Genomic DNA, 25,551 nt, shown 5'->3' on the forward strand with positions numbered 1-25,551 from the left:
ATCCACTTCTCGATCTATCTACTATATAAAGGGAGTGCCTAATATATAGTTATAGATATAGGCTTTAGATAACTTTACTTCTACGATTAATCTATTAATTAGGACTATATCTATATACTAGATAAAAAGGCTATATCGGAAGCGCCCGTATAATAACTAAAAATTACCGCTAACCTCTCGGAACGGTTATATTCCGAGGTAGCGTAAGTAGTGTACCTTAGTTCTACTAAAAAAAAAAATTGTTGCAGAGTTGTCGCTAAAAGCGCACCGTACCCGGGTAAACAATAACGCTACCAAATATAGGTTTAGGGTTCAACTGCTCGATGAGCCATTATTTGGACGAACGGTGCGCCATCGTTGGAGGAGATCTAATCAAACTTTTGCATGTGACGTGTTGCCTTCTGCTATCTGCGCAGTAGTAGTAGTCTTTGAGTATGATTTCTACAGACTTTTTGATTTTGAAAGTTTTGAACACGCCCCCAAGTTGACGATGGCCGCGAGCCATGCCTGGTTTTATGGTGGCGTAAGATGGCGCTCAAGCAAAATCTTCATCTTCATTGTCGTTGCATACGGACTCTTTGTCGACTCCTTACTCTATGGTATCGYCATCCCTTGCCTACCATTTATCCTCGAAGACGAACTCGGGATACCCAAGGATCGAGTACAGGGCCATACCTCAAACTTACTGACCACATACGCTGTAACATGCGTAGTGACTGCACCTTTCGTCGGATTCATCTCCGACCGAATCGGTTCACGAACGATACCTTTCCTGGCTAGCATTGCTGGGCTCCTTGCAGCCAACATCATGTTCTTTCTGGGGAGATCTATTGCCATACTCTACATCGCGAGGGTATTTCAGGGGGTAGGTGCGGCACTCGGCTATACGTCAGGTTTTGCTTTGTTGTTCGAAACTGTGGGAACAGACGACTTGGGCAAGTCAAGTGGTCTTGTAAGTTTATACACCGTCTTCCCTCTCAAAATCAGACGCTGATCATGGTTACAGGTTTTCGGCCTGATATCCGCTGGCGCGCTGCTCTCGCCCACGCTAGGCGGGTCCATCTACACAAAAGCTGGTTCGCGAAGTCTACTCATCTTTGGTTGTGCTATGCTCGTGCCTGATCTCGCCCTACGTCTTCTTGTTCTAGATACAAACCGCGCCAAGAGACACCTTGAGAGGGAGGGTKATCCGATGCACGCCAGTCAAGACACGGGCGTTCTAGAAGCCAACGAAGCAGACCTCGTGCAACGCATAGAAGATGCCGAAACAAGAACATCACAAGCAAGATCAGAGAATTTCGAGCTATCCACGACTCTTCCTAGAATCGTTCGGCGGCTTCCAATCCTAGCCTGTCTGTCATCACCCCGGTTCCTCGTGGCCTTGCTTACGAACCTCTTGCAAGCAACGATCATCAGTAGCTTCGAGGCGACCATACCTTTAACCGCCGCGGATTTGTTTGGTTTCGATGCTCTGAAGTCTGGCTATCTCTTCGTCCCACTCAGCCTCGCCGAAATACTTGCATCTGCCTTGCTTGGATGGGTRGTTGACAAAATCGGTGCCAAGACAGTTGGCGCTATCAGCTTCGCATATATCACGCCTATGTTAGTGCTTCTACGCATTTGCGGCGCCGGCGGGACTAATCAGATCGTTCTATTTTGCGCTCTCCTCGCTCTTATCGGAATCGGCATTGGAGGTGCCGGAGTACTAGCAACCGTCGAGGCTGGCATTGTATTAGAGAAGATGTCCGAAGCTAATCCACATGTCTACGGCAACGATGTGCCATATGCGCAGATGTTTTCTATGCTAGAGATGTGCTACCATACCGGCTTGACGTTGGGTCCCGAACTTGGTGGTGGTCTAAGGAGAGCGATTGGCTTCGGCAACATGGCGGCTGTTATTGGCGGTATCTGTGCAGTTGCAGCCATATTGTGCTACAGATTTTTGGGCTCAAAATTTAGTGGTAGGGCTGTGGTATCCAAATACTTACTGCGGGTTTTAAGGTCACCGACAGGATCGTCGTAGGGATGATATGCCTATAGTCTATCTCTGTATCAATCTGCATAAGATATCGTGCATCCTACGATGCACAATGTGTAAGGTGTGTATACCTAGGTAGCCAAAGGCAGCCGACATCTGACTGTGGTCCCATCATTATGAGTAGGTAGGGTAGGGTCTACTCCGCACTATTCTTTGTTACCTCCTCGTCATGCTCTTTCCGGATCGGGACTGGTCCTCCTACGGACCGGCGGTGCGCCGTGGGGTTGACGGAGCTATATCCCCTGCTATCATTTGTACATATCTCGTACAACTGTACAACATGCAAGTGGCGCTCTCCGTTCAAGTTTCCAAACATGACGTTCAACATATCCGAGTCGTCCCAGGAGCCCGGCTATGATTCACCAGCAGCTGACATGGTGGCTTCGCCAGAGCACACAATCTTTGCCGACATCACAGGTCCGATCGTCATAATTGGATTTGGATCCATCGGTCGTGGGACGCTGCCCCTAATTCAACGCCACTTTCGATTCGACAAATGGCGGTTGACCATCATTGATCCTAATCACGACGCGGAAGAWCCATCTACGAACCCAGGCAAAGACATCAGGTTCATCAAAGCGGCTGTCACGACTGACAACTACCGCGATCTGCTGGTTCCACTTTTGACAGAAGGAACAGGACAAGGATTCTGCGTCAACCTTTCAGTTGATACAGGTTCCGTGGATCTGATGCGCATGTGTCGAGAACATGGGGTGCTGTACATCGACACTGTGATAGAACCGTGGTTAGGCTTCTATTTCGACGACAGTGCGCCTATGGCTAGCCGCACAAACCACGCGCTTCGCGAGACTCTGCTCGCAGAGAAGCGCCGTAGCCCGGGTGGGACAACGGCAGTGTCTACATGCGGTGCCAACCCCGGGATGGTATCGTGGTTTGCGAAGCAGGCTCTTCTAAACGTCGCTCAGGACATTGGACTCGATTACACAGAGCCTTCCGTTGACAATCGGAAGGGATGGGCAGATCTAATGCGACGAGTCGGTGTCAAAGGAATCCACATCGCAGAGCGCGATACACAGACTGCGAAACGTATCRGGCCTCCGGGTACTTTCTGGAATACCTGGTCCGTAGAAGGCTGTTTGTCCGAGGGAATGCAGCCAGCCGAATTGGGCTGGGGAACTCACGAGAAATGGATGCCTCCTAACGGCAGACTTCATGATGGACAGCAAAACGATTGTGCAGTGTCAATGTACTTGGAGCAGCCTGGCGCTGACACGCGCGTCCGTACTTGGTGTCCGACTCTGGGTGCTCAGTATGGACTGCTTCTGACTCACAACGAATCGATCTCCATCGCAGACTTTTTCACCCAGCGTAACGACAGTACCGGCCAGGTTGAATACAGGCCCACGGTACATTATGCGTATCATCCTTGCAACGACGCGCTTTTGTCTCTGCGTGAACACTTGGGCTCCGGCGGCACAGCTCATACGCTCCTCCATGTCCTCGAGGAACATGAGCTTGGCGATGGCATCGATGAACTTGGTGTGCTTTTATACGGCCACTCCAAGAACGCATATTGGTACGGTTCTCAGCTTTCGCTGGAAGAGGCACGTCGTCTTGCGCCCGACCAGAATGCCACGGGTCTGCAGGTCACTTCTGCCGTTATCGCTGGGATGGTCTGGGCGCTCGAAAACCCTGAAGATGGCATCGTCGAGGCCGACGAGATGGATTACAAACGCTGTCTCGAGGTACAGGGCCCCTATTTGGGTCCTGTAAAAGGTTACTACACTGAGTGGACTCCCCTCACAAACCGTTCACGCCTATTTCCAGAAGATCTCGACGAGGAGGATCCCTGGCAATTCAAGAATGTGCTCGTTCGTTGAGTTAGTTGATGGACCTTTGCTGCATCGCTGACCTCTCTGCCATGAATATGTACGGCAAGAGCTCCGCTCCTTCCACATTCGGCCATAGATGCATGAAAGCAAGCCATCCCGTCCGCTCTRGCCTATTGAACCATGTAATCGTTTGATCAGTACTCAGGTGGGYGACCACTGGGGAATCCCAAATGTTGAATGTATTTTCTTTTTTGCTGTTTTGTGATCGAAAATGAAGTGAGTGAGTGAGTGAAAATTTTCTGGCTTGGCAATATTCTCTTTGCCAGACTAGCGCGTGTCAGCAGCCGATGCACAACATCGCATCACTTTAAAGAGGGTCATGATTGATCATTATGCCTGTTTCATTTTAGCACTCAAGTTTAAACGCCTACTTTGGGATACTTCATGTCGAGTGTCCATAGCTTTTGACTGGTCAGTGGTTAGGCTGGTCGTGTAACCAGCTTGAGGAGCCTGGTTTGCGGGCAAGAGCAGGATACAGCCTACAATATCAGATTATAGCAGCGTTCGTCGCCGCGGCTGGGAGAATATAGCTTTGGGCATTGAAAGTCACAGCATTTCTCAGTAGATTGGGAAGCCTAGACTAACCAGATAGCAAATGTATTCAGGTCCTTTGGCTTTTCAATACCAGCCATTCTTGTAGCTGCTGCTTACATCGCTCTCTGTCATAATCGTCTGCCGGCCATCCATTACGTTTATAGATGTAATATGTATCCTGTTCTTAGATTAGCTGCTGTTTGCCACCACAGCTAAATGACTGACCTTCGTATCCTGCCACATCTGCTTCATTCCGGCGGGTACGTCTTCAAAAGCAACATCAGTTTCATACTCTTCCTCGTTACGATGAGCGGTTATGACACCAGCTTCTGGAGAAGGGTCGGGTCGGTTCGCCAATTCTTCGACAGCATATTGTCCGTCCGCACCAGCATCTGCCATGAGCTGATCGATCTCTATATTGGAGATATTGCCTTCATCGTCGTCTACGGCATCTTCAGAGGAGGAGCCATCGCTGCTTTCATCTTCCGACATGTCGTACTCATCGTCAGAATACAGATAATCATCCTCAAAACCCCTCGTCATAATTCTCGCAAGATGATGAGCCGTTCCTCTAGAGTTATTATCCTTGAGCCCAGGAACGGGTATCCAGATTAACTTCTCATAACGCCTCCTACAGATGTCGAAAAAGTCGCCCACAGGCAAAGTTGCATAATTCATCCATCGGTCCTGGAGCTCCAAGGAATCCTCGTCGAGAATACTGTCTGGTAAGGGAGGTCCTGGGTAGATAGGATTCCATGTTGTAATAGTTCCGAGTTTTGTATCCAGAAGAAGATAGTGACCCTCCTTATTGGTCTGGGTAGTAAGCCAGATGATATGGCCCGGAGTGGGTTGTTGGTCATGAACCCATGCAGGCTCTAATTCTCCATCGCAGTAAGCAATCGAAAGCGAATCGTTGGTAATGTTGTGCGCGGTTCTGATGGGGAGATCAGGATTGCGTAGGTATGGCAGGCGACGCAGAATTTCGATTGTTTCGTCCGTCCTTCCGCGCGCTCGAAGCTCGACTTCGTTTATGGTCTGCCAGCCCTCTGGTTCAGGAGGAAATACCAAATCTGAGGGATCAATATGTGGGAGTCGTGTTAAGAAGCGATAATAGTCTGTTATCACGTCAATGATGCGGCTACGAGATGATGGTTGGCCGGCGATGGCCTGCTCCTCGGCGGGTCTGTGAGGAAGCATCTCGTAAAAATGGCTTTCAAGAGACTCATTTGTAGGAGAGCGTTCAAATTTGAAATACATACGCTTCGTCAGGGCGGGGTACCCCTAAACGCAGCTTAGGAATACTATAGCCATAGCTGCTGATCGTCCTTCCGTCTACCTAGCTCTCCCAAGGCCATTCACAACGCCAGGAAAGCCACACAGTGTCTAGCGACTCCGTACGAGCTTTGCAAAATCACTTTTTTGATTCACATAGAACGTGTTGCCCGAATTGCAAAAGCCATTAAACTCGGTGCGGCAAGCAGAAGTGTAAGCTGCCATAATTGTCATGTCAGATTCAATCCACCCTTGCATCGATTTGTATACACTTACCACCCATGTTTTGAAAGATGAGCCAGTCTCCGACTTCGACTTCGTGAGACATTAACACTGTATCGGCGACGAGATCCAGAGAGTCACATGTCGGTCCCCAGAGAGAGTATGCAAATCGACCTTTACAAGACTGAACATTGACCGCAGTTCCTTTGTGCAAGATCATGGCAGGTTTGTAGACTTCATGCTCGAGTATGGTGGCCATGAAATTCCCGTATACTCCATCATTGAGATATAGCCGAGCAGTAGGGACTCCCCCTTTACTTGCAGGAGTTTGTCGTTGTCCGATCACTTGCACGGCAAGGCTAAAGATAGATTCTGTAAACAACCGTCCGGGCTCCGCGATGATATCGACAGAAGGGTGACGATGAGCGAGATCATTGGCCGCGTTTCGAATCGCGGAAGCCGACTTTGCAAAATTTGTTCCTGTGAAACCTCCACCGACATCTAAAACTTTGACTGGGTGYCCGAGAGTGACAGCAAAGTCGAGAAGCTTTCCAGCATTTTCGATTGCTCGGGTAAAGGCAGTAGGATCTCGTGATCCCGTTCCTTGGGATGATGTTAGAAAAAACGCCATGTAATCAGCGCGGAACGTACCAATATGAAAGCAGATCCCGATGCAAGTCATGTTCATTGCTGCTGCAGCTTCGAGCAGATCTTGAGCTTCTTCAACAGTAGCCCCGAACTTGGAATCCAACTTTATAGCAGCTGTAGGGTCATCTGCAACGATCCTCAAAAGGAGGTTTGCCCCTGGAGCGTGATGCTGAATCTTACACAACTCCTCGAAATTATCAAACACCAAAGTCTCGACACCATTCTCACCCGCAAATCTGATAGCTGATGCTGACTTGATGGGGTTAGAGAAGACGATGCGTTTCGCAGGTATTCCCTTCTCCAGGACGTCCTTCATCTCGGAGATGGAGGCACAATCAAAGTTCACATCTAGCGAGGCAAGCTCACTGATCAAGCCAGCGTCTGGGTTGCATTTCATTGCTTTGGTATTTCATCAGTCTCAGAGTTTGAGGGCGTGTTTCGAGTTTGACCTACCATAGTACGGTTGAACTGCAGGTAGAAGCAGCCTCCAATCTTGCAGCACCCGTCCCAACTCGCCAAAGTCTGCCACGAAGAACGATTGCGTTTCGTGGTCTGCGTTCTCTATCTCGAAGGAACGTTTGAGAAACGTTCTCAACACCTCTGGAGCCAATTCTGAGGGTTGATCTGTTATCGTCATCTTGAGTGGGGAACGAGGCTCAGCTCTTGACACAAGATGCTGGAGTCGTCTCGTGTGGGGGAAAGGCGTTGGAAAGATCTTGAAGAAACTGTAGTGTGTTGTACAGCGTTCAGAATTGGAAAGAACGACTGTAATTGCTCTGAGGTTTGGTATATGCAACATCTTCTTGGCAAATGCGGGTGATGGGCGGCCGAACCGTCCGCGTAAGCGGAACGCACAACTAGCTGATCAAGGAGACACGGAGGGATTGACGGTGACCCATTGGCGATCGTGTCAAACCTTGCGGAGCTGAGCTTTCTCTGTGGTCGGTCTCTGCGCCTTTGTTGTCATGCTAGCAGGTCTCAGAGTATGTCGATCTGCAACACTGGCACGAAGACTTTATGCCTCATCAGTTACAGTCAATAAGAGCTGAATCCGAACAAATGGAGCAATAGAGACGACGACGCTTGTCACTCTTGATGAATAGTCTTTCACGAGTAACAGATGTGGGTTCCAAGGAGCCCATCTGAAAATAAGCAGCGGTGAGAACACAATGTTCGTAGTCGTCTGAATCCTGTTTCTCACTATACATGTTGAGTTGTTTGCATGGAAGGAGCGTCTCTATTGTTCTTCTTCGAGGCCGCTTCGACCTCACCAGCAGATATGTCGACGCCGACTACAGATACGGCTCTCGCCCCGTACGAATAGGTTCCGGGTCCGTGGGCCATCGTGATCCGGGAATCAAACAATCGATGAGGGAAGCACGAACTCGCGTTCCACRACGGCGCAAGACGCATCCGCTTGTCGGTCGTACAGTTCTGAAAAGTTGTTATACGCAGCCATTGTATCGAGCGATTGTGTAGCGAGATCCTCATTGATTGACAGAATGGATTCTGAATGATGGATACTGTCTTTAAAGCCAAATCAATGGGTGTAGATGTGCTGGAACCGATGACAGATATTTCAATGTGCATTGCCTGCTTTGGGTTAGCAGCTGCGCGACGGGTACAGGCTGCGGCGTCGATCGAACCGACGACGCTCCCGGGCCCATTCTGTTCTCATCACGTTCAGAAAGTCACGGATGAGCAGGATGAGGAGGGACCGGCTCGTACTCGATGATATTCATACCTGGGATCTGACTTGAGGGCCCGAAATGTATGTAGCGAATAGAGGAAGAAGATTGGTAGGCTGCCAGGTGGTTGGTGCGTTACACCTTCCCCGTTTCGAGCAGGTCAGCCGAGGAGGCAACTTCACCTCTTCCCTCGTAAGATCAACCCGATGTTCTAGGTCCATTCACGACCCCATCGGTCCATGGGCAGATATCTCTCGCATGTACAGATCTCTGCTTCCTCATATTGCTGCATGCATGGCATCTCGCCACCATCTCAGACATGCAGACCGCGGGTGGGTGATGTGAGTACACCATGGTGTAGAAGCAGCGGAAAGCTACGGTACGAAAGAGGATGAACAGGCGAGTAATGGTCAGAGTGCTTTTGTCCATTCACATACGAGTTGCAAGTACTGCGGCTCGGATATCCATCCCTTGCGAGACTGCCTTCCGGCCTAGTAGCCTTCTCTCGACACCGTCACAGCAATCCCTCGGCTTTTCCCCCTACACATCTCTCCCCCAGCAGCCCTCCATCGGCCCCATTCCTTCCATGTGCTTCCAGGCAGCATCTAGTTCACACTCATCCGGCCCAACAACTAGACCCCTGTGGTCCGCTGACGCGAGCTCTGCCGAAGGGCGGGAATTTCCTCCTCCGTCGCCTCAGCACCCGCAGCCTCTACAGCCTCAGCATCCATATCTCCTCCCTGACTCTCATCTTCCTTCCCATCACTCTGCCCATCTTCCGCTAGCCCTGCGTTGTAACACGGAGAACGGCGCTGTTCAGGCGGCGATTGGTGGTTAAAGGCCAAGCCGCCAGCACCACTTCCTCTAACTCGCGGGGTCGAGACGTGGGTATCATCCTCCTCCGTCGGTGGTCCATGTCCCAAACGAGATCGGTGGCTCTCAGTTGGTGAGCGGCGGCCGAAGGCCAAGCCGTCAATACCACGACCGAGACCGCGTCCTCGTCCTGTCTGGCTCGGGAAATGCGCAGACCTTGCGGTCACTGTTACGCCTCGCTCCCGACTTTCTTCTCTCGACTCTACCTCTTCATCACCCACACCATTGTCTTGCACTACCGGGCCCGAGTCAGGTGCCGGCTTTTCAGCCATGCTCGTGTCTCGCGCCTTAGTGGCGTCCTTCTCTTGCTGGTATTTCCTCACCCAATACTGCCTTGCCTCCTCCACGTTATCCTTTGCCATCTCGTACTCATTCAAGGCCGTCCTGTTACTTTCCTTCATTTCCCTCGTTCGGTCCTCCACCCTTTGCATGTACGCTTCCATCCTCTCTAACAGCGGCGCCACGATCTCTTCGATCATTGCATCGAGCTCCTCCCCGAACTCCCCCAAATCGTATTCCTCGGAATTATCCATGTGGGCGCGGGTAGCGTGAGAATGTGAATGATAAAGGGTGGATGGATGGGAAGGAGACACGTTCGTGTGACGCAGCGTAGTTCGGCCGATCCCGCACGCACGCTAGTGTCGTGCCTGCCGTTACATTTCGTTTTTCTCTTGTCGCCGCTGCCTCACACATCACACCCACGACACGATGGGGCGGAGAGAGAAATCGTCATCAGACACAGTGCCGCTGCCGCTACAGCTTCCGCTACCTACATACTCACCTAGCCTGCCGACGTCTCAGCAGCCCGTTCGCCCAGGAGATTATCCCGCCGCGAGCTACTGGCACATCTGCACAATCATATCATGTCGTTGACCGGCAAACTCGTTGTCATCACTGGCGTCATCGCAGATTGCAGGGATCTCTGCGCACACATAAATCTCCTCATCGCTTGGAAGATGGGTGGAAGGGGCTCATTCTTCATCCCTTCGCTTGGAGATCTTTCGCCATGTGCCAATCTAAATGTTCCAGAACCGTCTCCTCGGGTATGGAACCATTGCACCGTGAACACAGATACCCTTCCTCTTTCCAACTCCTTTCTACTCGTCGCTGGTTTGCGAACATATCGATAACATTCCCTCGTCGGGGAAATTTGCTGCTTGTTGGGAGAACTCGAGGGCTTCTTGCCAACGTAGCCATTCCCAACGATTGCGTCGAGCGGGTATAATCAGGAACTTGCCTTCCAGGCTTGAAGAACGCCGTGATGGATTGACTCCCCGAATCAAGTTCCACGAAATTCGACAACACCACACCCAGCGCCGCACAAGGCCAAGAGACGGCTTCAAGCGACATCTCCCGCAGTTTGCTACTCGCGACATTGTAGATCATATCCGCGGTGAGAGTGCCTGCGAGAGGAAGCCCGGCTTGTCTTCTGCGCGTAGGACCAAAGCGACCGTTGATGTGATGGTTGACGGCCAGCGTACGAGGTCTCCGACGACTCCCCGGCGTGTCCAGCGCAACGACACGATCGAAGAGTTCCGTTGCAAACATGCGAAGCCAGGGATAAGCCTGCTCTATGCCTGGAAGGAGCGGCGTGAAGGTCTTTTGGGATAACATGCTTTGGGGTTTGCTACGGGGGGATACTTTGCTGCTTTCTACGCCGCGGATGACGTTGTAGACCCATGCGCCTTCTTCAAGACCGAGAGTTGATTGGATTTCGTGCAGAGGGATGGAGAGGAGGTMGTTGATGCTGGTTGTTCCTTGGAATGCCTCTTCAACAGCTTCCCCGAGCTGTCTTCCTAACCCGCGGATTTTCTTGTACGGAATGGAGGAGAGGAAGGATGGGACAGAGGATGGGCGAATAAGAGTCTGTTGATTCGGTTTCTTACAGCCTGCTCCTAATTTCGCGAGAACTTTGTTGGAAGCGATGCCAGCGGACGCCGTGTAGCCCAGTTCGCGGTGTACAGTGAGTCTCAGCTCACGGACGACCTCAGCGCCAGTGTGCATGACAACATCATCCCAATCAAGGGCACGCCCTTCTTCCCCGACGATGACATTATCCCCTTTCCAATCGAGAGGAGCAGTGTCAGGCAAAGGTAGGTGATCTTCTGGTAAGGACTCAAGAGCCGTCAAATCAGGATACCTCTCCACAAGTACGCCATGCACGTAAGCAGAAAGATCCAAATACATCTCATCAACACTCGCCTTCTCCATCACAACCTCCGGCGACAAAGCAGAAAGACACTCCGCAATCACAGCAAGCGCCTTTCTCGATTCATCCCGATAGGGCTCCAGCGCTGCCTTCTCACTCCCCATACGATCTCGGTCTTCTCGATACAACCAGCGCTCATCGCCTTCCCTCCGAGTCGCCACGTGTTGTAGTATGATCTCGGGACAGATTCTGCGACACTCGTCGACGGACATGCCGCGTTTGAGACCACACTCTCTCGCGGGGTAGTTCAGGGCGATGATTGCGTGCCATTGTTGCACCGCGAGAGGTTTCTCGGGGGGAATGCCCAGACGGACTGTCTCGCATTGGGCGTAAAAGGCATCGAAGTCGATCAGCGCTATCACGCGTAGAGGGGAAGATGTGGAGGATTTGCTCAGGAGACGTAGGTCTTGGTGTGTGAAGCGAGAGTGTAGATGTGGTGCTTGAGCGGTCTGAGAGGCATGATATAGATGATCATCCGGGGAGCTTCCGTGAAGATGCTGGTGTTCGTCGTTGTATGTTTTGGGATGATGATGTTCATGGCTTTCCCGATCATCGAAGTGGTTGCTTAGAATCTCCTCAGTCTCTGCTTTGGTTGGGCCTGGAGAGTCCACGCTGGTACGTCGGAAGGAGTTCATTGCTAGAGAGCTAATGCACCGGTCAAAGTTTTCGAGACATCCATGGATTATGTCATGTTTATGTCATGTTCATGGAAGGCGTTCTTGATAATCCTCTGGCTCGATCGATCTGCAAGGGTACCACGTGGGAGGTCACGGAGATTCGGATTCCCCGGCTTGACGAGATGCGTCAATGGCCGACTCCGATGAAACTTCGACCATGCGTCATCGACATCGCGTCGTCCCCGAACGCGATGTGATGTGATGTGAATGAAGATGTTGGTTTTCAATTATTCTACATCCGTGACCAGACGAGAGAGTGCTCAGAATCGACTCGAGATCAATCTCAAGCCTTACCTTACAAGACACAATGCGACGATCAACTCGATTGGCTTCCGCGCCTCGTTCTTCCCTCCAAGCTCGGAAAATCAAGCATGGTCCATCCAGGGCAGCATCAGGGCAAAATTCACCACCACAAGACGATATCAAAGCAGAGACTCTACCACACGATTCCGAAAACCAGCAGAGTATCGATGCTCCTAAGAAAGAATCCCGTCTCGCGGACAAGAAGTTCCAAGCTTGGTCTGCACATGCCACGACATCCCCTTTCCCGGAATTTCCACGCCCGACACCCAAGGAATGTGAAAAAGCCAACAGCATACTTCATGAGATGCACCATCTGGACGTCGAAAAGGAATTCAGTGATCCCAATACCCCAGAGACAATCCCACACGTCCTGGATGCCATGGTGGTAGCCGTGCTCAGCGCAGCAACCAGCTGGAACAATGCCAAACGAGCAATGAATAGCATGCGAGGAGAGTATGGTTCCATCTTCGCATATCCAGACATCTTCGAAGGAGGAAAGGCCAAGTTGGAGGAGACGATACGCTGTGGAGGTCTACATATCCGGAAATCCAACATCATCATGAACATGCTAGAAGAAGTCCAAAAGCGCCATGGAAAATGGGACATGGACTATCTCTTCAACGTCAGCGATGAGGATGCCATGCAGGAGCTGATGCATTACAAAGGCATGGGACCGAAGTGTGCATCGGTCGTTATGAATTGGTGTCTCAAAAGAAATGCTTTCACGGTCGATACCCATATATACCGAATCGCTGGACTTTGGAAATGGATCCCGGATGGTGTCAGTCGTGAGTTGGCACAATCGCACTTGGATGCTCGTGTTCCTGTGAGCGTTAAACAGTCTATCCATTTTCTGCTGATTGCTCATGGGAGGACTTGTCCTGCTTGTCGTGCGCCGAGTACAAAAGGAGCGAAATGCATTGCTCGCAGCAAAATCAAGGCTGACGACGAGTGAATGACACTTGCGATTGAGGCTCATCTTTGGATTTCGTTGATCCATTTTCACTGTTACCCTCACAACTCGCAGAATCTTTCAGCCAGGAGGGTGTTGGCAGTCAACGCGCTTTCAATGCTCAAGTTGGTTATTACAGCGCGGCTTCATCAGCAGCAGAATTGGGGTCGCTCAAGGGAAGTTTCGTTTGGCATCGTTTCTGGGACCTCTTCAATATGATAGTCAATCCTGGTCACTCTCTGCCCCTGAAATTATTTCCCGGATCCTGGCAGAATCTCGGACATAGCCATGTCAAAGGGCGTAGTTATTGACTCAACCCACATTCTGACAATGAGAGACTGAAATACTTGCAAAGCTCGCGCGAAGGATCTAGCTGATTCTCCGGCGGTTACATTGCAGGTCAGCTCCGTCGCACATGCTCCTTCCTATATGGGAGCAAACACGAGTAAATATGCTCAAGTGCCAAGCGTGGTATCCGCATCTAGTGCATATGTCTGTGGGGCGAGATGACTCATGCTGCAGCATGGTGCTACTTGGTATTGATGCCGTTCCCAACACAATGATCATCTCAAGCTGCCTTAAGCTTCCGGACCGAGATGCGTTCCTCGATCACTACTTTTGGGCTATATGCCTTGCAGGCGCTCCTTTTCCTAGGGACTCAAGTCTGCGCAAAGTACAATACAACATACACCGGCTATCCTCCTGAGTATTGTACATTTTCCCAACACCCGTCCATGACCAACTACTCATCTCTCACAGGCGTCGGCAACAGCACTTCCAATCCAGTTCCCAGCAAGTTCGGAATCATCCTTTTTCCCGGATGGGAACCCCTCGACGTCTTCGGCCCTTACGATGCCCTCTACACCCTTGCCCGTAGCCAGAGAATCGACATTTCGTGGATCGCCGAATACATGGAAGATGCAATCACCACAGGACCCCGCAACGCGGCAATGAACCCCTACAATTCCACCGCTTTCATCGGTATCAAACCCACCCATAACTTCACCACCGCACCTTCAGATCTCGAAGTCTTATTAGTGCCTGGAGGTCTTGGTACTCGTGCGCCTGACCTCGACAATACGTTGAATTTCATCAAGCAAATATATCCCAAACTGCAATACTACTCACGGTTTGCACGGGCTCGTTGATTGTTGGGAAGACGGGTCTATTATCTGGAAAACGCGCTACTTCCAACAAGGCTGCCTGGAAGACGGTCATCGCTACRGATGCTACTGCGCATTGGATCCCTGAAGCGCGGTGGACGACCGATGGGAATGTTTGGACTTCGAGTGGGGTTTCTGCTGGTACGGATATGCTTCTTGCTTGGATGTCTTGTGTTTATGGCGAGGAGCCGACTTTCAGGACTGCGAGGTGAGTTGTATCTTTAGGAGAGAAATTTGTGGTGTTTTGTGGGGTGTCAATTCGGAAGACGATTTTTTTTTTCTTAATTAAGCTGCTGACTTTTTGGGGTAGGGCTATGGAGTATGTGCGTCAGCTGGATTCTTATTATGATCCATTTGCGAAGATGTATAATGTTACTGCTCCTGAAGGGGCGTTGTGAGTTGGGGAGCGTGGGAAAGGGAGAATACCGAAAAGGAGGAGGTCTCAGAACACGATGTTCCACTCAAGGGCTATATGGCCGACTTGATGCGGCTCATCATATTGAGAAGATTTTGCGAATATTCACTTGCATGGATTCACTCACTTGGATTTGTGACCAGAATTCTGGATGAAAGATTTGAGCATGTGATGCACAGGAAATCTAAGGAGGCGTCTTCCTTCACTCACTGGGTAGTGAAGCAGATCACACTCTTCGTGATTCCACGTCATGAGCGAAGAGAGAAGCGCATTTGGGAAGGGAAGCGTAAGGAATATAGCTTATGATTTCACCGTTCATCTATGCTCAGGACATGCCTCTTCGTTATCGAAAACGGGTACCAACGCCATTCCGAAGGCAGTCTTTCGGGAGTATCATATCGACTCTCAGGATCTCTGACAGCGGTGGGTGGTACTACCCCAACCCTAACCCTGAAGCCGAGATCGGCTGGAACCATTTCCATCTCGTCATCTAGGTACGATCTTTCACAACCCGAGTGAATTATCCAGCGTCATCGCTTTACCAAGATTGCGGCTACAGAAGCATTCACTTGAAAAAGTCAGCACTTGACAATAATGGCGTGCGTTCTAACCAAGCTATATCCATGGCTACGAATGCCCGTGGTAGTATCCGCGCCGATGCTCGGCGCCGCAACCCCAACACTGGCCGTGAATGTCTCCACGGCTGGAGGACTAGGATTCATCGCTGGAGGAACCAAGATTGACGCCCTCGAAGATTCCCTACAACAAGTTGCCCAGCTCTCACGTGAAACAACAACCACTCAGATACAGCAGGCTCCACAAGATGTTGTCATCCCAATTGGCGTCGGCTTCCAGCTTTGGAGTTGTAAGTTGAATTTGGCAACGACTGTGTTCAAAAAGTATGTACCTGCTGTCGCATGGTTATATGCCCCTACAAAGCAGTCGGAGCTGGCTGACTGGGCGAATGGCATCCGCGAGATCACCCAAGGCAAGACGCATATCTGGGTACAAGTCGGAAGTGTCGATGAGGCTCGATCAGCAGTTAGCCTTGCAAAACCGGACGTACTTGTCATTCAAGGCAGTGATGCAGGAGGCCATGGTCTGTCACAGTCGGCGAGCATTATATCGCTCGTACCTGAGGTGATGGACATGCTCGCCGCGATTGGTCAATCCGATCTTCCGGTCCTCGCTGCGGGAGGCATTTCAGATGGTCGTGGAGTTGCGGGAGCATTAGCATTGGGTGCGTCTGGAGTCGTTATGGGAACGAGATTTTTAGCTGCACAGGAAGCTGGGATTTCGCGGGGCTGGCAGCAGGAGGTCGTTCGCTTGAGTGATGGTGGTCAGACAACCATTCGGTCTACCCTCTGCGATAGACTCAAGGAGACAAAGGGCTGGCCTGCCTGCTACGATGGAAGGGCAGCAATCAACAAAGGTCACGAAGATGAAGTGAAAGGTATGTCCGACGATGAGAATGTTGCGCTGTACAAGAAAGAATCAGCAGAGGGTGAATCTGCTTGGGGACCTAATGGTAGGATGGTTACGTATGCCGGCACTGGGGTAGGTCTAGTAAGAGGCACTAAACCTGCGGCTGCTATTGTCGACGAGGTTCAAGAAGAGGCGAGAGCATGCTTAATACGTTCTGGAATGTCGGCTGGCCACGAGAATGGTCGATCAAAGATGTGATTGTCAATTTTATATATATACGCAACCTCGCCGAGGACAAGATAATCACGTGTCTCTCTCAACGGTGAAAGATGACCAGGTAAAATGTAGCCATCGATTGCCTTGCGAAATCTCCGACTGTCCGAGGCTTTGCTGGGTCTGTCACGGATGCGAATTTGGTTCTTTTGTTGCATGCAGCCCTCGAACAGTTTATGCGCTCGGTGACATTCTGTCTATAAGGATAACTTGGGATAGGTGCACCTCGAAGATGATGATGTTGCTGGCACTCGATCGACCTTCTAGGCTCGGCGTCATCTCCACGATGATGATGGCTATGGCCTTCCGCCACAGATCCATGAGCGCGGCGACGATCATGTTGCAATGTATTTTTCGAGGCAAACCAGTTGCCGAAAGTAGCCTGGCGGGGATCGTACTTTTAATTTACGCACATGGGTACTTTCGAGTGCGTGAAGCTGGGAGACATGCCTGTTGAGATGAATGTCTAATCTCAGGAGGAATAGAGTTTCCAGGCAGGTGAAGTTTTGAGTCCGACACGGCGGCTCTGGACTGCATTGGAAGTTAATCCGGAAATCCAGGCACGCCTCTTATCGTAAACATGATTCGTTTCGTCACGGACATACAAATCCTCAATCGCCCCCTTCCAGACGCACAGAATCCCAGCCAACCGCTCCTCCATGATAAATTCAAGATAACTCACCATCCATGATCTATCTTTCTACTCCCCCTCAAAACTCCTCRCGCGACTCCAATAAAACGCCCGATCATTCCTCAATTCAAACCTTCCCCAATCCCCCGTCAATTTATTCCAACTCCAAAATCCCTTCCACGCCAATTTATTGCCCCGCGTGACTTTGCCCGCCGAACTGACGACCAAGCGCATGACATATAAATACTTGGGCACGACGCCTTGAGTTTCTACACATACTTCTCCTTCCTCCTCTCCTTCCTCCGCACCTGTGAGTCTCCAGCGTCCACTTAGAGCATCCTTCATGACGGAGCTGGGGAGTGTTGAAGAGGAGGATGTATGATGATGGAGGTTGGATTTTGTGAGATGGTGGACGACGTCTGCTGGTTCGGAGGTTGTGAGGAGGGAGATGAGAGAGCCGTCGCGGAAGAAGCGGAGGTAGCGGAAATAAGTCACGACGTGGATGGGATTGCCCCAGGTGAGAGTGTTGGTTAGAGGACCGCCGGCTCGGGTGTAGTTGACGGTGGAAATGTAGACGCCTGCGAAGCGGAGGCGGGGACGGGAGCGGAACATTTGACGGTAGGAATTTGCGTAGGTGGATTGGAGGAGTTGGTCTGTGCGGGTTGAAAGGGCGATTGCTGTTTCTGATTGGGGTTGGGAGGGAGGGTCATCGGAGAGGAGGTGGGGATCGCTGGCGAAGGAATTTTCTAGGGGGCCGCCTTCGACGGTGCAGGCGTAGGTGTAGYGCATTCCTCCGAAACCCCATTCGGAGCCGAGGACGACTCGTTTCCAAATGCTGGATTCGGTGTGGGTGAGGTAGGCGAGGCGTTTGCAGACTTGGGGAACACGAGCGAAGGCTGCGACGTCCATGATGGCGAGGGTGGTGAGGATTTGAGTGAGGAGTTCTTCTGGAAGCTCGGCGATGGGACACTTTTCTTGGGGAGAGGCATCGGTGGGTGGATCGGCGGGTTCAATTCGTAGACCGCTGAAGGCTTCGATGAGGGAGGAGGTAGTGCCACCACCACCACCATTCAGGGAAGTGTCACCACCATGTAGGGACGCGTGGGCGGTTCCCGGCACGGTCTCGGAAGCGTTGGATGGATTGGGATTGGTGGGTTTTGATTTGACGAAAGAGGAAGGAGGGAAATGTTTCTTCTTGTAGGCTTCATGCACACCATCATCGAGCTACGAATTGATTTATATGAGCATACATACACATTCTATCAGACATCCATGTCATGAGGGGAGGGAACGCACCTTGAAAGCCTTGCGGTAATGTCTCATGCTTTCGCTGAGATTGCCTTGAGTTTCCTTTTCCACGGCACGTTCGTAGTGTTCCAAGGCAGACGAGGGTTCCTTGAAGAGGTCTCTGTTCAGGTCTTGACCTTCAACACCCAACCGTAGCTGTTCTTCCTTATCGGGGAGGTCATGATACGTCCGGGGTTCTAGTTCCTCGGAATATTCGTCTTTACGACGGGGATTGGAAGGTCCGGATGTGGGTGCAGGTCTTGTGGCATCGCTCTTCTGTCTCTCCTTCTTTGGCATATGGTGGATCTTGGATACAGGCTCGTCGGGTCTTTTATTCCTCGCCGATACTTCTTCTCGCCACTGTCGTCGGAAGGCCTCCAATTCGGCTTCTGTGCTCGGGATGGATTTGTCCATGTTGGGTGATGAATTTTCCGCGTTCATATTTGGATTTGAGAGGGTTGATATGGATACATGTAGGTGTAGTAACCTAAGGCAGTGTCACAGGACCCCTGAAGGAGTCATCCATGACTGTCGGGAGCAGGTGAGGTCCTGCCTGGACTGGACTGGACTGGATTGGGTGTCGGGGTCGGCTTTGTTTGCCCCGATGTCGGTCCATGAATCATCGCTGCCGACCCTGCTTTCTTGACTCAAGCCGGCCAAACTTTCGACGCGATGCGATGCGATACCATCGTCACCACCTCAGGCACAACCGTCACCACCATCCTCCGCCAGAAAGTGCTTTCCACTTCCCGATACCCACCCTCAGTCCACCAAGACCGATAGATTTCCACCTCCATTGAAGGCTAGCCTTTTCTCCATCCACGCGCCCCGCCCAACCGGGCAAAGATGGCGTCCACTTCCACTTCCTCTCACATTCCCGGCCAACGCCACGAACGGATAATGGATTCTCCTCGACCCAACACCACCACCCCCGACCCGGAGACGTCCATGTCGCAGAAGATGTTATCCGCCGTTACTGGCAGCGTTTTTACATCTCTTCTCGGTATAACATCCCATCCCATCTTTCAATTCCATCCTTCAATACCATCCATCAATTCCATTAATCCCATTCAATCAATCTCATTCAATCGACACCCTAATACTGACCCAGCATTGATAGTCACTCCCCTCGATGTCGTCCGCGTGCGACTGCAAGCGCAACCCCGCCGTCCGTCTCCCTCGTCCGCCCTGCCCTCGTTCATCCAACTCCCTCCCAATCTCGGCGTCACGGCGTGTTGTCGCGAGGTCTTTTGGGTGCAGAATCAATCCCAGTTCTGCGTCGCATCTCCCCCTCCGCCTTCATCCGCTTCCTCCTCCGCTTCCTCCCTCCTCGCCTCGTCCGCTGCACATTCCGCCCAATCCACCGCTTCTGACTGTGCGGCAGAGGAAAGTCAACGGAGAACCTTCAATTCCACCCTCGACGGATTGAGGAAGATTGCGCGGAATGAAGGAATCTTGACGCTATGGAGAGGTCTATCGCCCACCCTCATGATGGCCGTGCCGGGAAATGTCATCTACTTTGCGGGATACGATTGGCTGCGRACGAGTAAGTTAAGTCCCATCGAGGGACGGGTGAGCGATGTATACGCTCCCTTGGCCGCTGGTTCTCTTGCCCGCGTCTTGGCCGCCATAGTCGTCAGCCCGATCGAAATGCTCCGAACGCGAATGCAGGCCCACCAGACCAAGGAGAAGAATGTGATGAGAGCGACGATGGTGGAATTGCGGGACATGGTCGGCACACAGGGTTACACCTCCCTCTGGCGCGGTCTAACCCTCACCTTTTGGAGAGACGTGCCCTTCTCTGCCCTTTATTGGTGGGGCTACGAGTTTGGGCGAGAACGTCTCCATGAACAGCGTCGGCGAAGAGGTAGCATGGCGGGAAGGGAACTTGGCACAAAGGAACTCTTGACCGATTCCTTCATCGCCGGCGCTTCCTCGGGTCTGATTGCCGCGCTGGTCACGACACCATTTGATGTGGGCAAGACGAGGCAACAGACGGTCGTCAGCTCCAACATGTCGCTCGAGCAAAAACGCGCCCTCCCCGAGAGTCGCACGATGCCACGCTTCTTGTGGCACATCTATCGAAACGAGGGCATGAGTGGCTTGTTCAAGGGCTGGGCTGCGAGATGCTTAAAGGTCGCTCCCGCCTGTGCCATTATGATCAGCAGTTATGAAATTGGCAAGAAGATGGCCGTCAAGGTTAACGAGAAGGAAGACTGAGATGACGGGAAGAACATTATGATAAGAACATCATGATGGCGGGAAGAACATCACGACGGCGGAAAAGAAACAGTCGCTGCTTTGGGGGAGTTTGTGAGCGTTTATTGCATGGCATGCATTATTGGAGCGAGCGAGGTTTTGGGTGGCACTTTTCGCATCTCTTCTCTTCTTCCACCGCCGGCCCTTTTTGGTAACACGATACCCGATTTTATTGTACGATAACGACCCCGCCTGCTTTGATTCTCACCGCGCATGTATATATATCTATCCGGAGCTGTCGGGAGCACTGGAGGCGCAAAAAGCAATACAAATGCAAAATGTTTAATGGAGAACATGAGCTTGTTTTTTGAAATGGTTGAATTGGTCATGGTTTACAACAACTTCCATCACTGGTATTGAAATTGACGGAGAAAATGACGGATCCCTTTCAACTACCATCTCGAGCCATACTAGACTAGTCTTTTCATGCTTGATCGCTTTACAAGCACGAGTATCAACTCTACCGGCTCGCTCGAAGAATTAAGGCTTCAGTGATCGCCTGCATGTCTTATAGCATCTGGTTGATGGTTCAACATGAAGATTAATTCGGACGAGAGAGAATGTAATATTAGAAGCTCAATACGTTCTGCTTTGCGTCGCTGGCACCTTATCAGCTTGACTTCGCCAAGGCGCTRAAGTTGTAGCTTATAGCTGGGTGAGTGAATGTATAGTACAATCTGGTCAAGATGCGAACATGGATCGCGAAATCGCGCGTTGAACAGCTGTATCTTCGAGACCTTTCAGCTGAATGCTCAAGGTGGATGGCATCGAAACACTTGGGCTCGTGGGGATGGTTGAGGAAGATAGACCTCGGTGGCTGCTGTACGAGGAAAGATACTCACAATACCAAAAGTGACACCTAAAGGTACGCCCGGCTTTTCATGACAATCTCTGCTATGCCACCCTCTCCAGCTCGCCCAAGTGTAAAAACGATCACCTATCAAGATCCGCATTCGAATAACTCCCTTCCTACGGCACAGACACATTTTTTCCTACCATGTATGTCATTAGAATGGAGAGTAAAGTCATCAGCAAGCCAACTCGTAGGTCCCGCGGAGAGCCCTACTGTAGCCACAATGATTGTAAGACGGTATGAATCGAAGAGTTGAATCAGGCATGCAAAATGATAGGCTGATTACTCGAATACGTGCTCTTCAGCGACCAACAAGACTCTGAAGCACCGCTTCAAACAAAACCCCAAAGATTTACAACTCATGCAAGCCGAGCCACAAAGAGAATTTCATAGTTGCCCGTGCTGAAAGAGCGGTCGCGGAAAGGGTGTTTTTCCGGATCGGTGTAGCTAATACCAAGGACCGTGGGGCTGAATTTTCTGCGCTTGTGCAGACTCTCTCCGGTGACTGGTTTTTGGGTGGAGGAGCAGTTTCCGCCGGCTTGTCCCCGACGACACTTGGAAGGTTCGACAAGGTTTGCCGGGTGATGGATACGGGCGAGACGACTTGCGTGCTGCTGATGAATAGCATCATGCCGCTGGATGGCGTATCGCTGCTGGATGGCGTCCTTTACCGGGCGATGTGTAAGGCGAGACGGCTTGCGTGCTGCTGATGTATACCATCCTGCTGCTGGATAGCGCCTCGCTGCTGGATGTCGTCCGTTGCCCTCGGAGGGTGACTCCGGACATCTGAGAGGACAGTCGTTCTGTTGAAGGTCCAAAAGTACCGATACACGTCGGGCATTCCCCTGTGGTCAGTCGCAAATCGCTCTCCTAGAGAACGAATGCGATGCAGGTGACCCATAAGACTGCTGTGATGATCTCGGTGAAACGACCTCTTGAAGGGGGACGACCGACCCGGAGTGGAATCCTAATCGATGGCTTCTCCTGGTGAAGCGTGGGAGATTCTTGAGTGCCACTGCTTAGTTGTGACTCCTCCGGGGCGACAGAGGAAGATGATAGAACATCACCACCTGATCGTGCCTCCTCGGAAGTAGTTGAGGAACGTTGTCCACCGTCAATAGTTGATGTTGACTCCTCCGGAGTCGGTGGAAGAGAGTCTCGGTTCGATGTCGTTGTCAGATTTTGACTTTTCCTGAGCCGGCGAGGTGCTTGATTCTGACTTGCGGTTGAGACTGACCGTAGGCAAAGAAGATGGTCCGACGTCGACGCTTGATCGTGACTTGTCTTGAGTCGGCCGAGGAGATTGTTGAACGTCGCTGTCGGATTCCGGGGAAGACCCTGAGAGAGCATCGAAACGGTTGGCGGATGGAGACGCCGGGGTCTTTGTGGAGGGTCTGGAAGAAGAGGCCTTGGATGTAGGCCGCCATGGTGACCGTCGTGCTTCGTCCATGCTAACGATTCTTGCTGCGATGTGGGTGGTGATGGTGGTTCAGCGGTGACGATTGCTGTTTTGACAATGGTTGTTGACGATATGTGCTGACGAACGAGGTCAATGGCGGGTGTGTAAAGTATGATTGAATTGGTGTTGACGATGAAAGTCGATGCAGAGTACCTTATCTAAGATGTTGATGGAGAGGAACAGTGGTGGAGAACAGAAGTGTGGTTGGAGTGCAAGAGAAGGAAACACCGTCCCATTCCAAGCAGGAACGTCTCCAACCCGACGTCGATAAGGGAGGAAGGGCATTCTTGCTGAAGAAGGTGACACAGTTCGACCACGTCGTCTCAATGARGTCAATGAATTGATACTACCTCATCAACCCAATGACCGGCAAAGGTTCAGAGCATTTAATGACCTAAATGTGCCAGCATCACAGTGAAAGAAGAAAAGGGAAATGGAAGGCCTTTCTCCAACCCATCCGAGCTCAGTCGAGATGAGCCCAACGAGAGCAGTAGTAGTCTGAAGTGGATGACGGGGGAGGGAGGAGCGATGTGGTGGAGATGGAGTTGGATGTGTCCCTCGGACCTCGCACCGCTCGCACTCGCTTCCGTCGCGCTATATTTAATATCCCCGTCACGCTAGCGGCCTGTACCTTCCTCGAACATTTGGAGCTGTCATCGTTGATGCGCCTCAACCATAGAATGTCGCTAATTTGAAGAAAGTACAGCAAAATGACCTCCCTCACGCCGACCGCCTTGTCGCGTTGGAGCTGCGATGCCGTCCGCGCGCTGCCCGCCATATCAACCATCCGCGCCATTACAATCATCGATTTCGACAATACGCTCTTCGCGTCACCACTCCCCAACAAACAGCTGTGGAATACGGGAACATGCGGCCAATTACAGGCGCAAGACTTCATGACGACGGGTGGATGGTGGCATAACCCAACCATTCTCGCCGCCACGGGACAGGGAGTGGAGGTGGAGGAAGCGCGAGCATGGGCTGGCAGTTGGAATGAGAAGGTGGTGGAGCTGGTGCAGTTGGCCATGGAGGATCGAGAAAACCTGTCGGTCATGCTGACGGGACGAGGTGAAGCTGCCTTCTCCTCCCTCATCAAGCGGATGCTCAAGGCCAAGGGACTGGAGTTCGACATGGTCTGTCTCAAACCCACCGTTTCGCCCGCGGGAGAGAAGTTCGGCAGCACAATGCTCTTCAAACAGGCTCTTCTTCGGGATATCGTCTTCACCTACTCCAATGCCACGGAAATCCGCATCTATGAAGACCGCATCAAACACGTCAAGGCCTTCCGCGACTACTTTTTCGACTTGAACCGCTCTCTGCTGGCATCAACATCACCCACTCGCGCTCCCATCACCGCCGAAGTCATCCACGTCCAGGAAACAGAAACCCATCTCACCCCGGAAACGGAAGTCGTCGAGATCCAAAAGATGATCAATGTCAACAACTCCGCTCTTCTGGCAGGCACCGCTCCCCCAGGCACCCGTCCCTGGAAGATCAAGAGAAGCGTCTTCTACACTGGCTACCTCATCTCCGATCCGGACATTGAGCGCCTCCGAAGTCTCATCCGCCTTCCCGAGAACTGCCCCTATGAAAACGACCTCCGTCATCTTGCTAACAACATCCTGATCACCCCTCGTCCGGCTCCGCGCAGTATCCTCGATAAGGTCGGTGGTATTGGTGCTCGTCTGAGATGGAAAGTCACCGGCACTGCAGTCCTCGAGAATCGAATCTGGGCGGCGAGAGTCGCTCCACTGAATGGAGAGAAGATCTACACGGAAAACTCCACGCCAATGGTGGTACTTGCCACGAGACGCACGGCCAAACCTATCGAAGCCGGAAGAATTCAGAGCTGGCAGCCTGTGAGTGAGAGTTCTGCTTTGGAGTTCGAGACGGTGGTCGGGGAGAAGGTGTTGTTGAGGATTGAAGAGGAGGTGAGAGGCGAGGATGAGTACGAGGCCAGTTTCCCCAACGGCAAGAATGCGCGGAAGCATCCCAGAGAGGAGGATGGCAGGGAATTTGTGAGGCCGCCACCCAGTGGTGGTAGAGGGTTGTGGAATGGGAATGGAAACGGCAGAGGCGGTGGAGGTGCGAGAGGTGGTGGCGGAGGTGGTGGCGGAGGCCAGTATGGTGGATCTCCTAGAGGTGGATTCCAGCAGAGAGGTGGCGGCGGTGGTGGCGATCGTGGTAGAGGTGGTGGAGGTAGAGGTGGACGAGGTGGTAGAGGACGAGGTGGGAATGAGGGACGTGGTGGAGGAGGTGGTGGTGGTGGCGGTCGGGGTAGAGGTGGTGGTCGTGGTGGCTACCGTAGTCTGGACGATAACGTCGGCCAGGGATATGGTGGTGGTGGGATGCAGTACTGAGTCACGGATACGTGATCGGGAGAGATGTCACCACGCTGCGAGAGCACGTGTACGATGGCAAAGCTTTATTGCACGCAAGGTTTTATCTGCTGGAAGGCTGCTGTTCGGTCTTGCTGATGATGAAGAGAATCTGTACGGTTATGGCTGGGTATGCTCA

General features: G+C 51.7%; 12 protein-coding genes; 8 read left to right on the plus strand and 4 right to left on the minus strand.

Moving 5' to 3' along the window:
- Window positions 1-808: 808 nt before the first annotated feature.
- RCC_01095 (uncharacterized protein) lies at window positions 809-2,023 on the plus strand (the record flags this gene model as incomplete). XM_023766349.1 has 2 exons in its annotated part: window positions 809-952; window positions 1,007-2,023. The coding sequence occupies 2 exons, from the start codon at window positions 809-811 to the stop codon at window positions 2,021-2,023; spliced, it is 1,161 nt and encodes a 386-aa protein (XP_023622117.1).
- A 329-nt stretch (window positions 2,024-2,352) lies between these two features.
- RCC_01096 (probable Homospermidine synthase) lies at window positions 2,353-3,879 on the plus strand (the record flags this gene model as incomplete). Its single annotated transcript, XM_023766350.1, has 1 exon — window positions 2,353-3,879. One exon carries the CDS (start codon window positions 2,353-2,355, stop codon window positions 3,877-3,879), a length of 1,527 nt encoding a protein of 508 aa, XP_023622118.1.
- Window positions 3,880-4,466: 587 nt separating this feature from the next.
- On the minus strand, window positions 4,467-6,964 carry RCC_01097 (uncharacterized protein; the record flags this gene model as incomplete). XM_023766351.1 has 6 exons in its annotated part: window positions 4,467-4,471; window positions 4,543-4,603; window positions 4,651-5,608; window positions 5,685-5,716; window positions 5,854-5,915; window positions 5,974-6,964. The coding sequence occupies 6 exons, from the start codon at window positions 6,962-6,964 to the stop codon at window positions 4,467-4,469; spliced, it is 2,109 nt and encodes a 702-aa protein (XP_023622119.1).
- Window positions 6,965-8,887: 1,923 nt separating this feature from the next.
- RCC_12079 (uncharacterized protein) lies at window positions 8,888-9,661 on the minus strand (the record flags this gene model as incomplete). Its single annotated transcript, XM_023766352.1, has 1 exon — window positions 8,888-9,661. One exon carries the CDS (start codon window positions 9,659-9,661, stop codon window positions 8,888-8,890), a length of 774 nt encoding a protein of 257 aa, XP_023622120.1.
- Window positions 9,662-10,106: 445 nt separating this feature from the next.
- RCC_12080 (related to DNA polymerase iota/DNA damage inducible protein) lies at window positions 10,107-11,972 on the minus strand (the record flags this gene model as incomplete). Its single annotated transcript, XM_023766353.1, has 1 exon — window positions 10,107-11,972. The coding sequence occupies one exon, from the start codon at window positions 11,970-11,972 to the stop codon at window positions 10,107-10,109; it is 1,866 nt and encodes a 621-aa protein (XP_023622121.1).
- A 349-nt stretch (window positions 11,973-12,321) lies between these two features.
- RCC_12048 (uncharacterized protein) lies at window positions 12,322-13,272 on the plus strand (the record flags this gene model as incomplete). Its single annotated transcript, XM_023766354.1, has 1 exon — window positions 12,322-13,272. The coding sequence occupies one exon, from the start codon at window positions 12,322-12,324 to the stop codon at window positions 13,270-13,272; it is 951 nt and encodes a 316-aa protein (XP_023622122.1).
- Window positions 13,273-13,865: 593 nt separating this feature from the next.
- Window positions 13,866-14,417, plus strand: RCC_12049 (uncharacterized protein; the record flags this gene model as incomplete). XM_023766355.1 has 2 exons in its annotated part: window positions 13,866-13,980; window positions 14,029-14,417. The coding sequence occupies 2 exons, from the start codon at window positions 13,866-13,868 to the stop codon at window positions 14,415-14,417; spliced, it is 504 nt and encodes a 167-aa protein (XP_023622123.1).
- A 164-nt stretch (window positions 14,418-14,581) lies between these two features.
- RCC_12050 (uncharacterized protein) lies at window positions 14,582-14,830 on the plus strand (the record flags this gene model as incomplete). XM_023766356.1 has 2 exons in its annotated part: window positions 14,582-14,640; window positions 14,743-14,830. 2 exons carry the CDS (start codon window positions 14,582-14,584, stop codon window positions 14,828-14,830), a joined length of 147 nt encoding a protein of 48 aa, XP_023622124.1.
- A 674-nt stretch (window positions 14,831-15,504) lies between these two features.
- Window positions 15,505-16,530, plus strand: RCC_01100 (related to FMN-dependent 2-nitropropane dioxygenase; the record flags this gene model as incomplete). Its single annotated transcript, XM_023766357.1, has 1 exon — window positions 15,505-16,530. One exon carries the CDS (start codon window positions 15,505-15,507, stop codon window positions 16,528-16,530), a length of 1,026 nt encoding a protein of 341 aa, XP_023622125.1.
- Window positions 16,531-17,245: 715 nt separating this feature from the next.
- Window positions 17,246-18,904, minus strand: RCC_12311 (related to H. sapiens F-box protein; the record flags this gene model as incomplete). XM_023766358.1 has 2 exons in its annotated part: window positions 17,246-18,400; window positions 18,473-18,904. The coding sequence occupies 2 exons, from the start codon at window positions 18,902-18,904 to the stop codon at window positions 17,246-17,248; spliced, it is 1,587 nt and encodes a 528-aa protein (XP_023622126.1).
- Window positions 18,905-19,309: 405 nt separating this feature from the next.
- Window positions 19,310-20,683, plus strand: RCC_01101 (related to solute carrier family 25 member 39; the record flags this gene model as incomplete). XM_023766359.1 has 2 exons in its annotated part: window positions 19,310-19,466; window positions 19,584-20,683. The coding sequence occupies 2 exons, from the start codon at window positions 19,310-19,312 to the stop codon at window positions 20,681-20,683; spliced, it is 1,257 nt and encodes a 418-aa protein (XP_023622127.1).
- Window positions 20,684-23,744: 3,061 nt separating this feature from the next.
- RCC_01102 (related to nucleolar rRNA processing protein GAR1) lies at window positions 23,745-25,394 on the plus strand (the record flags this gene model as incomplete). Its single annotated transcript, XM_023766360.1, has 1 exon — window positions 23,745-25,394. One exon carries the CDS (start codon window positions 23,745-23,747, stop codon window positions 25,392-25,394), a length of 1,650 nt encoding a protein of 549 aa, XP_023622128.1.
- Between the last annotated feature and the right edge of the window lie 157 nt (window positions 25,395-25,551).

Source organism: Ramularia collo-cygni (assembly GCF_900074925.1).
Source record: "Ramularia collo-cygni strain URUG2 genome assembly, contig: RCC_scaffold01, whole genome shotgun sequence".
In the NCBI taxonomy this organism is placed as follows: Eukaryota; Fungi; Ascomycota; class Dothideomycetes; order Mycosphaerellales; family Mycosphaerellaceae; genus Ramularia; species Ramularia collo-cygni.